Source organism: Pyxicephalus adspersus, chromosome 1 (genome assembly GCF_032062135.1).
Source record: "Pyxicephalus adspersus chromosome 1, UCB_Pads_2.0, whole genome shotgun sequence".
NCBI lineage: Eukaryota > Metazoa > Chordata > Amphibia > Anura > Pyxicephalidae > Pyxicephalus > Pyxicephalus adspersus.
The window spans coordinates 137,002,333-137,017,922 of NC_092858.1; the positions used below are offsets into that span (position 1 = coordinate 137,002,333).

At 35.5% G+C, this 15,590-nt stretch overlaps 1 protein-coding gene across 1 annotated transcript in view; it reads left to right on the plus strand.

The window, feature by feature from the left end:
* CNKSR2 (connector enhancer of kinase suppressor of Ras 2) overlaps positions 1 to 15,590 on the plus strand; it is a 157,514-nt gene that overhangs the window by 74,672 nt on the left and 67,252 nt on the right. The window contains 4 exon segments of the mRNA XM_072428264.1: positions 9,222 to 9,355; positions 10,811 to 11,022; positions 12,173 to 12,262; positions 14,890 to 15,107. Coding sequence (XP_072284365.1) covers positions 9,222 to 9,355; positions 10,811 to 11,022; positions 12,173 to 12,262; positions 14,890 to 15,107 — 654 coding nt within the window.

Below are 15,590 nucleotides of genomic sequence, written 5' to 3' on the forward strand. Positions count from 1 at the left end.
GCCGAAAGCATGAGATCATCGCCCTGTCTGGTCGAAAATATCAGCATAAGCTGTCAATATGTCTGTGGCCAATTCTATATTCTAAGCTTGTCAAAGTTTCATCACCAAATATGTCCTTCCATCTTCTCTCTGCCTAATTGATTTAATATGCATGTATTATACTATTTTTCTAGAAACTAGAAGGAAGACCATAATTGTGAGTTAGAAGAACTACAACAACCAACAGATTTTGCTTTGTATAGTATGCTAAGTATATAGTATTTTGTGGATTTATGTCACCTGTCCAACATGGCATAGTATAGTGATTTTTCCATCACTTTTTCATCTGGGTACAATATTTTTTTCTGACATGAAGTGAAGGAATCTACACCAGAAAAGCATACTACAATGTAAAATTAAATGGCTAATAAAAAAAATTGAGACATTTTTTTGCCTTTTTTCACCAAATAAAAAAAGGAACGATTCAGGAGTTTCCGATAGCAATAAAAGCTTACATTTCCTATCTTTCTCCACTCTACCTAAACCTAAAAAAATGGTTATAGATCTAGCAGATGGTATAGATAGTTAGACAATCTTTTAATCCTTTGTGCCTGTTACCCATTTATTGTCTGGGCTTCCAGATCATGGTGTTCTACATGTATAACTGGCCAAGTTATCATATTGCTTTTAAAGAAAATAAAATAGGGTACAATATGCAATTTTTTTTGTTTTGTAGGGTGTGGTGGCTTTTCAGTAGAAATATATGGAAATGGCAACTACAGCTCAGGACTAGTTTCAAGCTTTATATTTATTCCTATTGGTCTGTTACAATGCCTTGTGGTCGTACTGGTCTATAGCAAGATGTGGGAGACGGCATACAATCCCTAAACGCTTTCAGGACATTTTCAAAACCCGTGTTCTACAATAGTCTGAGATTTGTCGATTTTTAATGCTCAAAAATGGGTTTAGCCATTTTTTTTTATTGCACCCCATACTTTTTTGTGTTTCTCTTTGGGGTACTGCAGAGGTTTTTGTTTGCTCCTGGCACAGTATAAAATCTTAGACATAGGGACCAGTTACAATGATTTCAAAGAAAAAATATAGCAATGATAGTGCAAATTCCTAGTGAAGTCAAGTTATCTTGTTTTAAGACTAGCAAGCAATGAACAATTGTGTTTCTAAAAAAAACAAACAAATGGGAACTCTTAGTACAGGTAGTTCCTGGGTTATATACGAGATGGGGATTGTAGGTTTGTTCTTAAGTTGAATTTGTATGGAAGTTGGAATGGGTACATTATTTTAATCAATGCAATTAGGTCAGATGCCTCAACAAATTTTAGGCAGCATGGTGTCAGTTACCTGTATAAAATCCTCACTGTGAGTTAATCACAAAGCAAAAAAAAAAATCTTTATGGAGCATAGACATTCATTAACTTCTGGAGCAAGCTGTGCTTTGATATGCAAAAAAACATCTACAGAGTTTGTCATGGTCATTAGAGCTACAAGAGGTCATCCCCCTAAGACCACCCATAACCTCAGCTGTGTTTAGCAAGAGATTTCTTCTGCAAGTCATACAAACTGCCATCTCCCGCCCCATCCAGCTTCCAGCACAGATCGAGCAGGGAAGCCGGTTCGTATCTAGGAGGCATCTGTATGTCGGATGTCCTTAACTTGGAGAGTACCTGTAGTTTGTCCCTCATTTAGGGCAGGAAATTATCAACGAAGATGTCCCTGACATTCTGACAGTTAGGATCATCCCTATGCATGTTCTTTCCTATATTTACAAATTAAAAAACTGAAAGCTCAAAGAAGCTGAAGAAATAAGCTTTGCTTTTCTCTTGAAAACAATTCAGAATAGCCATTTGTTCCATCTGTGTTGTTATTACTGCTGAAATTATATTTAACTGTGCTTGATCTTTAATGAGGTCATGGTATTTCATATATTAATCATTACATTTGCCGTACCGTGGCATTTTATGTCTCTAAGGTGCTTTTATTGGGGAATGCTGTTGGGTTCAAATATGACTGGCTCAACACGCACTGGATTTCTTATCTAATTTACGCTCTTGACCCTGCTCCCAGCTTGTTTATTTCATTGATTGTTTCACTGATTGCAGCTGACCTCAACACCTAGGTGCTTGAAATGAATCCTCCTTTGACAATGAGTAACTGCAAGATGCCAATACCAACTCACTGAGGTAGTGTCAGTTCCAGGGCAGCTAAATCTCTTTGTGTTTCTGCTAGGAAATCCATTGCACTGTCACTACTTTGAGGAGGTGCCTCTAGTACTGGAAGGAGCCTCACTTGTCTGCTAACAGCTACCTCAACAATTGAGCTTCAACTAAGAACAAATGTGTTATTTTTAATATACAAATCAAATGAGCAGCCCCCTCCACATTAATGCATGAATATTTCTACCATCAAAATTGAATGGAAGGCTAAAGGGGGTCATTCATGTCATGCTGGTGATTCATCATTGGTTAAAATATGTAAAATGATGTAATATAGTGTGGGTTAATAAATCTATTAAAATGTTATTAAAAATTATCATTTCATCAACCAATATTACAATCAGAAAGACAGACACCTGTTGTATCTGATAGCCCTTCAGGTTTTGTTGTAATTAAACTCACTTACTGGGTGCCCAACCTGGGGTTGTTTCTTCATTCTGAACTTTAAAAAGATATCAAAGTCGGAATTGGGATATTCATTGTCAGACCATTCCATTTACAGAATTATTCTTATAAAATTATGTGGGACATAAGCATATATTATGCATTTTACTTACCTGCATCTTACTTCCCTTGTGTAGACATCCAAAAGCTCTGAGCTAGTGCAGGTGTGCGCTACCAATGTGGATGTGATGTTAGCAGTCCCAGCAGCTTGCTTGGAGCTGTCACTCAGGTGGCACATAATTGTATTTCTTTCACTCCTCCCATGTCAGCTACATTAACCTTTATGTAAGCAGGTAAAGGATAAAGGAGCTGCGAGCATAAAGAACAGACAAACACTACCAGGCTGTACCAATCGCATTTCTCTGAATATCCCTTCAAAATAGCTCCATGCAGACCAACATGGTGGGCCTGATTTATTAAAGCTCTCCGAGACTGGGGAAAGTACACTTTCATCAGTGATCCTTGGTGATCCAGCAAACCTGGAATGGATCTGGTCCAGGATTGAAAGCATTTGCTAGCAAATTACTCTTAAGAAATCCATTCAAGGTTTGCTGGATCACCCAGCTTCACTGATGAAAGTGTATCTTCTCTAGCCTTGATGAGGTTTAATAATTCACACCCAGTGTTTCAAGTGCACAATGGTCAAACAGAATACTTTTTTTTTTTTTTTTTTTTTTTTTTTTTTTTTTTTTTTTTTTTTTTTTGTAATTTTTTTCAATTTAAATAACTAACTTATTATTATTGCCTCCAGGGGGTTAGCAATCGTGTTGGTTCAACTCTTTATATGCATTCACTTAAAGTTTTTTAAGCTAGTGACAAAGGCTCTATAAACATATTTTTTTTTTAAACAACAAGCCGTGTATATTCTTTATTTTGACTCATTGTTAACAGAGTGGCGGTAAGAAGCTGCACAGGGAGCCAATATGTATTTCAATGCAAGATGCCTGATGGAGAGATGAGCTGCTTTGCTTTTGGCTGTCCGCTTACGGGGTTGGGTGTGACAGCTGTAAGTGAAAGGAAGGTCAGGTCCTTCCTGCTCCCGGGAATGGTTGTGCTATTTGGGAGAGCAGTGTAAATCTCAGGACTGGATAAAATAATCTACAAATCTTTGCGGCTATTTTTATAGCCATGGAGGGAGGTGATTTTTTAGGGGGATGTTTTAATATTAAACCATAACCCAAAAGATAAGATAATATCTGCCTCCCCACAGAGAACAGAGGCAATACCAGTCTTATTTAATGGTAGTCCTAGGTTATAAATTTGTCATTTAATACATGTTCTTAAAGCCACAACCTAAAAAATGTTTTTAGAACTTACAGCTTGAGCTTCTTGAAAGTACAATATGTCCAATGTAAACAAAAGTGGCATTTGTGTTTAATCTATAGACATACATTATCAAAAAAGTTCAATTGTTTGGAAGCTGAGGAGTATACGAGGAAATTTAGGTTCCTCATCTCTGACCTTGAGTTTAATCTTTTAATTTCTGAGATTAACGCTTATATCACTGTTTAGTCACATGGCAGGAGCTTCCTGTATTTATTACCAAGATTGGAAAGGGCAGGTAGTGAACATCTTATTCAATTCTGACTTTACCTTTTGTATGCTGACCTCAAAAATGTTTGTCCAGCAATAGCTTATCTGACTAAATACATTTGTTCATTTCTATACAGGATTACAGCTAAGTAATAGTAAGTACCCTTAAAAAGGATAATAATATACCACAGCATTTGTTGACTTGCTTTTAATGTAGCATGCTTAGGAACTGTTATCCTTCTGTCCAATTTAGGGAACAATCTGTAGCGATAGAAATAATTGGGCTGCCATTGCCTGGTGTTCTCTGAATGTGCTGGCTTGCTATCTTTGTCTTCAACATTTTAGGTCCGTGACCCAAAACACATGCAGCAAGTGAGTTCCTAATCTAAACATATTCATGTGTCCCTTTAGCATTTTGTAGAAGAGATTAGAAAAAGAATCCTGTAAATTTCTGTCACCATGGGTTCCTACCTTGATCAGTGAAATGAGAGATTGTGTGCAATGACTTTTTTTTTTTTTATCAGAATTCCTTTTCTCTCCATACAAGTCTAAAATGATACAAAAGAAGCTTAAAGAGATCAAAAAGGTAGTGAAAAATTTGTTTACACCTATTAAAAACACACATTTATCTCTCCCTGCATTCTGGCTGCCTGCATTGCTCGCCATCTCTTCTGTGCCACCATTGTATCCTGTTCTTGGTTTTGCTTCTTGGTAGTCTTTGCTGCCCTAGACATTGTGCTGCCACATTCTGCACTTACATGCCCAGTGCCCTACCCTGAGAATACTTTAATTTACATGTAGTCATAGTATTGGCATCACATAGATCATCAGATCATTGAAACAGAACAGAATGCTGCAATTGCTGCACCAGATACTGTCCCACATGAAAAAATGGAAGCAGAGGGACGATTATAGGAAGTTTTATTCTGCACCAATTTGGTATCCAAATGTGAACAGACCTAAGGATATTTTTACAAAAGAAAAAAATAATTTTTTACCAACAATTCTATAAATTTTACTGTTTTAATGGGTTGCATACTTGCCAAAATGAGGATTTGGCACTGGGATATGCATCTTAAGACATGTAAGTAAGGAGATCAAACGCATCTCAGATCCATAACAAATTTAAGCTGAATACCTTAAAGTCCATTACCTGTACTCATCTATAGAAGCCTAAGACTTGGAGCTTGGACATACTAAAAACATGTAATTCATCATACATTAAACATTTTTTATCAAACATTATATGTATGAGCATTCTCTTTAGGCAAATTATTTTCTGACTCCTTGGCTCTATGACTTTTTGTGAAAATGTGATTTTGAAAGGTTGAAGGAAATAGTAGCAGATCTAGGTCAAGGTGAGAGGTCTTTCTTTATCGCCATCCAATGGCCATCTATTGATGCTTGTCTTCCCTGCCATGTTTTTTTTACTTTTTTATTGTCATCTCAAAATTAGTCTATTTTGGAGTTCATTGCCCATTCAGATACAAGAAATGCATAGTGAAAGAAAAAGTTGCATGTTCCCATCATCTAGGACAAGGCATTTTTTAAGGCTCCAGCAAATGTATGGAGCAGCAGGACAGATAAGTTTCATCTGGAGGGGCAGGGCTTGATTCACCATTTGGAATATGCTTTTAGGGTGTACGGTGGCTCTCCTTTGGTACACCTTTCTCCTCATTACCTGTACAACTGGTCATTTTAAATTAGCTTACATTTGTATTGCCAAAATAATTTTTTTATTACTGTTTAAATGTAAAATAATTGTACATATTTAGGAATATAGCTGTTGTGAAGGTGGGTTTCTGTGTAATTAATGTTTTTTCATTATGGTATTCAGTCTCAACCACTTGGTACCTATTTTAAATACATTGCCATTGTAATAATGCATTTCAGAGTAAAGTAGACCTATCTTAACACTAAATGAACTGGAAAGGATGGAGCAGTGAACAATTTATCTTGTAGCAGTGGGAGGGTGATAGTAAATCATACTGAAATGTTATGTCTAGGAATGATACACCCTTCTGCACCAATGACTGCTCACTAACATGTCATATGCTGCTGCTTCCTCTTTATATTTAATAACTGTAATGAGATTTGAAGTCGATAGCCTTGGAGATCATGCACGGGGACCTGCGTTCATTATTGGAGCATTCTTCACATCCCTATAGATCTACAGTGTAAATACTATAAACCTAGTTATTTTTTTTTCAGCCCATGTATGCTTTTATTATGTCTTTTTGAGAGTGAGAAAAGTGAGAAAAAAAACTAAATCCCTATGTAAATTTTACTTTTTTTTTTGTGTACTTGTCTGCCCCTAAAATGGTAATGCAGCTCATTGAATTGTATGTTATTGTCTGTCCATAACAAGGTGAAGAAAACCATAAGGTTTATTTTACTAAAATCGTTCTTTTGTATGTGTTTTCTGGTCGTGTCTGAACAATAAAAAGAAACAAAAAGGGTATCAAAATTGAGTATAGGATTAGACCTGAACTTCAGAAAGACCTACCACATATTATTATCTATTCAAGTCAGTCACAGTCATGTGAAAAAGTAGATTGATTGTTTCTGCATGTTTGAACAGACACACACTAGATCTTAAATGAAACCATGCCTAGAGATAAAGAATATATATATTGCTAAAAACACAATTACCAAATATCTAAACCTGAACCTGATATTGCCTTGCTTGGCAGAAACAACCTCTTGTGTACATAACTGCCCACCAGCCTCTGATATGGACAATGGAATTTTTGACCACTCTTCCATTCAAATTTCCTTAATTTGCAATTGTTTAAAGAGTTCCTTGCATTAATTTCCCCTTTCAAATTTCCCCTTAATAACATTTCAGTGAGATTTAAAACAGCGCTTTGACTAGGCCAGTCCACAAACATTAATTTCTTCTTTCTAAGCCATGTGTTGATAGATTTGTTAGCAAGCTGTGGATCTTAATAAAAGATCCATTTTTATTGTACGTTTTGAACATTGACACATTTTCATATAGCACACTCTGGCCAGGACCTGATGCAGCACAGCTACCCCAACACACAGTGATCTTCTGAAATGTTGTCATGTTCCTGGCACAGCTCCCATCTTTTTAATTGAAGATGCACTGCAAAACCAACTGTTGCAAGAGTTTTTTAAACAGAAACACAAATGGCATGAATTGCTGTGCCAACCAGTGCTAGACTAATTGGCATTCATTTGAAATCTACACCACTTGTAGATTATTTTCCTAAAGGTGGAATGACTAATTTAAAAAAAATAATTAGCAATCTTTTTAAGTCCCTTACCAGACTCTTCGGCATCCATATCCTTCTTTCTGAGGGCCTTAGAGAGCTCTTTTGATAAAATAAAACGGCCTGAATGTCTATAACCGCTTCCTTGGAGAATCATGGTCAGCAAACCTATGTTTCGCCTGTGGATATGGATAAGGAACATGAAGTACCCACTCACATCATGCTTCAAAGATTTTAAAGTATCACAATACAGATTAGCTTTAGCATTCTTGTTATGCAACATTAAAAACGACCTAAACCAAACGATAAATCAATCTTCTTTAAAGAGTTCTTCTTTTTGACTCCCAGTAGACCGATGTACTTGGAGATCTGAGTTTTCAGGAGCTTTGTATTTCTATCCAATTTTTTCTTTCCTATTTCCTATCTCTTATATATATATATATATATATATATATATATATTAATTCAGGCTCAAACTAAAGAGGTTATTTGATATTTTTTTAACTAAAAGATAAAACATTACAATGGTATGTCAATTAAAAGACTGCTCCATCTTCTTGCAAATACTTACTGCCTTGTACATTTACCACCTGCTACCATTCTTCTATCTCTTAAGGCATACACCATCACTCTGTAAAGTAATACCATTTCTCCTAATAAAATATTCATTTGGGTTGTGATGCAGAATTTATTTTCAGTGGGCATATGTCTCAGTCTCACAAGACTGTTTAACATTTAGGTCTATTTGGTTATGTATAAGGTGTATACGCATTGTAGTATTTTCTGGTTATGTCTGCAGTTAAATATTATTTATTCAGGGATTATGGTTGATCTGTGTACATTCAAGCAAATCAGACAACACCACACAAATTGGCACTTTTCATCATTAAATAAATGTGTGTGTGTAAAAAAAAAAAAATAAATATATATATATATATCACTTCAACTCTCCCTAAGTATTGCATATATTGCCACATATAATCCAGATAACACCTAAATCATTTCAAAAACACTATTTTGTGGTCAAAAAAACACAAAATATTGTGTTCTAATGCTATCAACAGAATTTAGTTTCTGTATATACCAATTTTATTCAACTGTTCATAAACCTAATTAACTAGTTGTTCACTCATCTTGTAGACTGGTAAAACAATATAAAAAGAAGGCCTACTCAAGAATCAATGGATTTTGTATCCAATTAAGCTGTATGTAGTGTGAATAACTTGTTAAATGTGTGTCCGCTATAGCCGTTGCAAACCGTAATGGATACATTAAATTGGTTAAAGTTTTTTGGAAAGGGTAAAAGTTTTTTTAAACTGCGATTTCAAATCTTTTTTAATGTTTATATGTATCCTTTTTTTTTTTTTTTTTTTTAAGGAACTAACTTGTAATACAGGGTATATCAATGATTTTAAAAACTCCAACACTGCTTGCATGCTTGGGGAGAACCTTTATATGTTCGAGACAATTATATGCGTCTTCCTACGCTGTATATATGCATATCCTTTCTCTTAATGTATGGAATCTGATCTTCTTGCTGTTTTAGGTTTGTTTCATAATGTTACAGGGTATTCTGGTCTGCAGAAAGTGTGTACTGCTGCCTTTGGGCTGCCACCTGCTGGCTTGAAAGTAATGAATAAAAATATGCCTGTGACTGCTTTCATAAATTTTTGATTAAACAGAAAGTAGAGAAAAATTGGTAAAAAAACCAAAAAAAAAAAAACCACACACATTAGACATGGGGTATAAATAAGCTTAGACAGTTTTAGTATTTCACAGATTTTTGTTCCGATTTCAGCCACTTATCCCAAGGAGTCCCACCAGCGGAGCTGCCACCCCATCAAGTACAATCAGCACGCCTACTAAAAGAGACAGTTCTGCCCTTCAAGACCTTTTTATCCCCCCACCTCCATCAGAGCCTTATACACCCAGGTATGTAATAGAATTTCTGGTTGTGGTTCTAAGAAAATATGGGAGACTCAAGATTCACGCATTTTCCAAGGTAGCTCAATTGGATAAATGTGGAATTTCGTTGGTAAAAGCTGAGAATTTGTATATTTCACTCAACAAATACACCCCTTGTTATGTTTGCATTATGCTCCCCTTATTTGATGGTTTGCTGTATATTAATTTTTTTAACATCAATAAACTATTTTATAAAAGCTTAAACTACAAAAACTTCCAAAGCAACAGAGTAATCTGAGTTGTACTTTTTTTTTTTTGTAAAGAATATTTATTAGTATTTGTTATAGGAAAATTTAATTTTAAAAAACCTACTGCAGCAGCCAAAATCATTTTCTGATTTCTTAACAGCCGAAGGGAAAAACATCTCGTAATTATGACCATTAGGAAGCTACTTATCCTGACGGCAAAATGCAAAAAAAAAAAGAAAACATAATCATTTTATATTTCATAATGCATATATTAATGTGTACGCTGTAATGATGTAATATATACATCAATATCAAAGGACAAGTAATGTTTACAGCTAAATGAATAATATTCATGTTACTGAAGTAATGGCTGCATTTAAACAATTAAGGAACAATTATTTTTCTTTTTAATACTGTGTGGATCATTAGGATAAGGCCTATTATTATATTTATATTTACCCTATGTTCGTTTGTTAATCTTTTAGCTGCCCAAATAGCCTTGCAATCTAAGAGGTGGGGTAAGCAGCACACTATAAGACATGGACTTTTTCGGTTATTCATTTTCTGCAATGTTTTTCTTTTTAACCTTTATTAGCTAAAATGTTGTGCTTCTAAACAGTAGGTATTGGTTTCACACCTCTAAGACCACATTTTTAAATTAGTTTTTATGCTTAGGAACTGATTAATTTGTTTTGGCCAGTAATTATATCCTCCAACAATGATGTATTAGAAGTAAGTATTTGGAGAGAATGTTTTGTGCTTCTTCAGTAATATGGTGCATTAATATTATTCAAAGTCTAGTTAAACATAACAATCAGAAGTTTATTGAAGTGAGAACAAGATATATTCTGATTGGTTGCTACAGCGTGCTTATGTTTTTCGTACTTGAAAGGAGTACATGTTAACTCTATCCCTTATGCTAAGCTACACCAATGGGACCCCTTTTTTTTTCTCTAATCTCAATGGTAATTTCTTTGGCGAACTAGTCATATAGAGATTCCTAAACTATGTATACACATTCATTTTTGTATTGCTGCTTGCAAAATTCACTTTATGGCTTGTGATGGTACTGTAGCTGCACCGCCACTTCAAACACATGTATAAAAGTTCCAGGTCTTTTTGATTTTATTCATAAAAGCATGTTTGTAACTCTACATTGGACATATACTCTCTCCACCACATACCAATGTATTTTTATGTGCATACACTTTTATGTGCCATTTTTTTTAAAAAGGGATGAAAAGGGAAACTTGCCTTGTGAGGATGTGCCCCGCCATGCTCTTGGAAAGCCAGTATCGAAAGGATCGGAATCCCCAAACTCTTTCCTGGATCAGGAGTATAGGAAACGATTTAATATTGTAGAGGAAGATGCGGTGTTATATTGCTATGAGTATGACAAGGGAAGGACTAGCATGCAAGGTCGAAGAGAAAGCACACCTACATATGGTAAATGTCATTCTGTATCATCTAATAAAATGATGGCCTTCATTAGCTATTCCCAACTAGGGTTCTCCCAGAGATTGCTAATGGTTGCTTGAGCTGTGGCTGATTGGCCTTCCATAGGAGGATGCCTGCATAGTTCTAGGACCAGAACCTCTTGGTAGAGCCTGCTGCATGACTATTAGTATGTTTTTAAGTCTAAAGATGGTTTTCTAGTTACCAATGTGGGGATGGATTCCCCAATACCTGAAAAAGGGTTCCAAAGGGGAAAAAAAGTTTAGAAAGGATGATCACATGATGGTCACTAGTGAAAGTTTTATTCACTTTCCAGTCCTTTCCAAGGAACTACTAGAGGCACATTTACAGGAGTCATTCTTTTGCCAGCCTTCTGTGATTTTTTTTTGTTTTTAAGTCCGGTGCATATACTAGTTACTGCATGTTATTGGTAACCCATTGAGAGTTCCAAAGTTCAAAACAAGAATCGTTGGTGCTTTCCCTTATTTCTTTCTAATTGTAATTATCCTGCAACTCTGAGAGACTTCCTTTTAATAGCACAATTATTGGACAGATTGTATCTAGAGATCTTTAAAAATCCATTCAACGTAATATAGAAAAACATGGAAATGTGTTCTTACCTCCGCCTCAGTAATATTCAAAATTATGTTTTCTTACAGCACTGGTGCTTTCACAGATGGTATTTATACAGACTTTCATTATTTTAAGGGTCTGTTTTGCCTTCCACAGGCTTGCTCTTAATTTTACTTTTCCAGGAAGGTTAATTAACACCTCTCTCCTAGAACAGAGCATCATCTACATGTCCTGGCAAAGACTTCCCCAGACATAAAGTTGTAAAAACAGTTGCTTAATCACAGTAAATATACAATTTAAGAGAAATTCTGGCTTATATTGTGATGTATTATTTAGATTGTTGCATGGCATTCGCTATCGATTAACAGAGAAAGTTTTAGTTAAACTGATGCCCTTTATTGGCTAACTTGAGTTAAAAAAATGCAAACATTTAGAATGGCTTAGATCCCAAAAAAAATCACTCATCACCATTTTTCGGTTTCCCTTCTTGTTATAAAAAAACATGTCTTATAGTCACTGTCACCAGTGTGAAAAGAAATATGTTTGATCAGCTTTCCTTTCCTTTTAGGAAAGTTAAGACCAATATCTATGCCTGTAGAATATAACTGGGTTGGTGATTATGAAGATCCCAGCAAGATAAAAAGAGACAGCAGAAGAGGTGAGTTGAATTAACTACATAAGTACAAAACATACCTGTGGGCTAACAAATAGGGATTAGAACAGACACTTCCAGGGGTTGGAGGATTATACTGATTCACCTAGGGCACCCTTGATTCCCCAAATTTGATAATAGGATAACATCTTTAATAGCGAATGTCCCACTCTGGCCTACCTTGATTCAACCCTCGGATCCTCCCTATTGGTCATCAAATACAACGGGCAGGTTATAAAAACCTATAGGGGTTGGAAGGAGTCAACTCTGAGAATAATTCTGTTTTCTATTTCCATATTAAATCACACTAAAGTAGGCAGAACACTGTAGGAATCTGGACATATTTGAAGGATCTAAAACCACTTTACTAAATACAAAAAACTACAGGCTTGGTGTTAAATTACTATGACAATTAAAGTTGAAATGTATTTCTTGCCCATCTCGCCTGTACCATAACCGTTAAGCAGAAAGTCAAATTTATTTGTGTGGTCTGCAAAATAACACCTATGCATGGAATGCATTTAATTAATATACAAAGTCATTAGGTGACATGTGCTACTTGGTGTGATGGGAACAAAATGGGACATAATAGTGGTATGTAACCTCAAACTTCAACAGAGGTATGGAAATCATAGAACAAGCTTTCATAAAACGAGATTGCATCTGTGTATCTGCAAACAATATTAATGTGTATTCCCACTGCCTACATACATTTATTAAAAAAAAAAACTTGATATAATGTGCTGTATATTGCGAGGTATTTTGTAAGCTTTGTTTATTAAAAAGCATGCTTCACGTTTTATATGCAAACGTTTTCTGCAATAGCCTGAAATAAATTCCGTCTCTTCATGGAACAATACCAAATTACTGCAGATTTGTCATCCTTTCTAAGAATAGTAACAATACTCCTTTCACTTTTCTCACAAAGCTATGCATAAAAAGCCTGATGCATGAGGCACTGCATGCATAACATGCAAATATTGTGAAAATGTGAGCTGAAAAAGCATAAGGAAAGGTTAACACCAGTCCGTGTCACAAAAGCAATTAGATGCAGTCATCTAGACAGCTGAATTTATCTGCAAATTTGGATATTTTTTGTAAAGATTTTCCATGTCTGCTCCACTTTATAAACTTCCCTATAGGGCAATAAAAGAGAACCGACGTCTCACACATTTTTGTCTTTTTAATGTTCTGGAATCTCATCTGTTATTACTATTGATGACTTTGCTTGGAAATGCTATAAAGTAGAACCAAACTTTTAAAACTTAAAAAATTGGGACCACGCAAGTCCTTCTTTTTAAATATAATATACAAGTTATCATTCAGTCACAGGCACCACCTTCTTTTTTGGCTTTTCTTCCAGGTTGCTAATGTTCGGCCATCCTAATTGGCTAGAGGGGATGACAGATAGACACTGGTGGGAGTTCATTTAGTCCAAGTAGCCCTGGGATATTCAGGGATATTTAGCATCCCGCACTGAGCTTAGTAGCCCAGTGGACTTGGAAAATAAGCTTGTGAACAGACAGATAAGCATGTTTTATTCTAGAGGGGACATCACCTGTTTCTTCTACAATGAACAACCTGCATGTTCATCATTTTTCTTTTCAGCACTAATGTTGCTTTTAAAGTTAACTTGTGACCATATTTTGGAATTTGAAGTCCAACACAACAAGGTCCACATTTAGAAAAAACTAACCCCATTGAGTTTTTAGTTTATTGTTTTACACTTCAGTCAAGATAGGCTCCAACATAAATGATGACTTTACCTTTTGGTCAGTAATTAAGTGCTGATTGAGCTTACCAGTCTTAGAACATTCCCTAAAATTTTCCCTCCTGGGATTCCTTCAGGTCCATGACTATGAATGGCAGTAATTGATTGCCAGCAGGGAATGTTTGAGCGAATGTCAGATTTACTATTTATTAATAGATCCCTTCATGTCTTCACGTCTATATGTACCAATGCATTAGACACTTGGTTCTCTTTAAAGTCCCAGTTGATCTTTTAGATAAGCAAAGGGCTTGGCAAAAGCTATACACAAAGAATAAAATAACCATAAACAGGATATCCGCTTTAAACTGACTTGATTGACCCCAGTGGAGACCAGGTTGTAGTAAGTATATACAGTAGCACAAGGCTTAGAAACAACTATATTCTCCAACTCTTCCATAATATTAACACCATTCTTTTTTGAAGCTGTGCATTTGAACCTTAAGCTTTATGCTAGGGCATAACAAAAAGCTCTGGTCTATAGCCTACGGACTAAATTACTACATATTCATAACCTAAGACAGTCTGATCAAATGAAAGATAGATGCACTTTCTAAACAAGCAATGCTTTGAAATTCCTTGCTACTGCAAACTGCCTTCAGGGATTACCATTTTTGTTTCTACTTTAAAGGATATATACTTCATATCTATAATATTTATATATATTATGGCACGCAAAAAAAAAGTATTTTTACAATACCATATCTTACATGGTAAAGTGGTACGGTAGCCAGCAATAAATCTGTAGTTAAGTATAAAGGCAATTTTCTCTACATGGTAATATTAGAAAAAAAATATTTCCCTAGTTGCCTTTTATCATTGGTTTTGCCAGAATAATATGTCCATTACTTTCTTTTCTGCTCAGAAAGTTCTCTTCTCCGATACATGAGCAACGATAAAATCATTCAGGAAGAATTCATGATGCAAAGAAGCACCAAAAAAGATACCGGAAAGAAATCTAAAAAGAAAAGTGAGAAAAACACAAGTCCAAGTCATTATGCCATGCATCCTGGAGCTCAGATGGATTCACTACGACAGGAGGCTCTCAGTCCTCAATCTGTAGCCGACACTGCATCATATCATGTGAGTAGCAGTTTGGTTTCCTACTTGGCAACTTTCTTTTCTGAAAGGTTTGGTATTGTGAGGATCTTTACAGTATTTGAGATAATGAGTACAGTTCTTAAGATCTTCTATGTACAGGTTTAATGGAGTTTGCAGATAAGGAAACATGTTTAGAAACATACAGTGCAGTTTTTGCTGACCTCTTCTAAAAATGCCGACTAATGCTAAATCTCTGGCTTAAATTATTTTCTTGCATGACCAGTAAACTCAATTTACTGTTGTCAGGACTATTGATATGCCAACTTTCTTGGATCATTGAATGAAAAAGCAAAGAAGCCAGATGGGTTAGCATGACACCAATCGGCCTATATTCCATGCGCTTTTAGTTAGTCTGCAATGGCAGTGAAGTTTTCCTTTAATATTTAGGCAGATAGATTTAAAGACTTGCCAGGATCTGGCCAGTCATAAACAGTTTGGTCAGCCCTACAATACAATGTAAACATA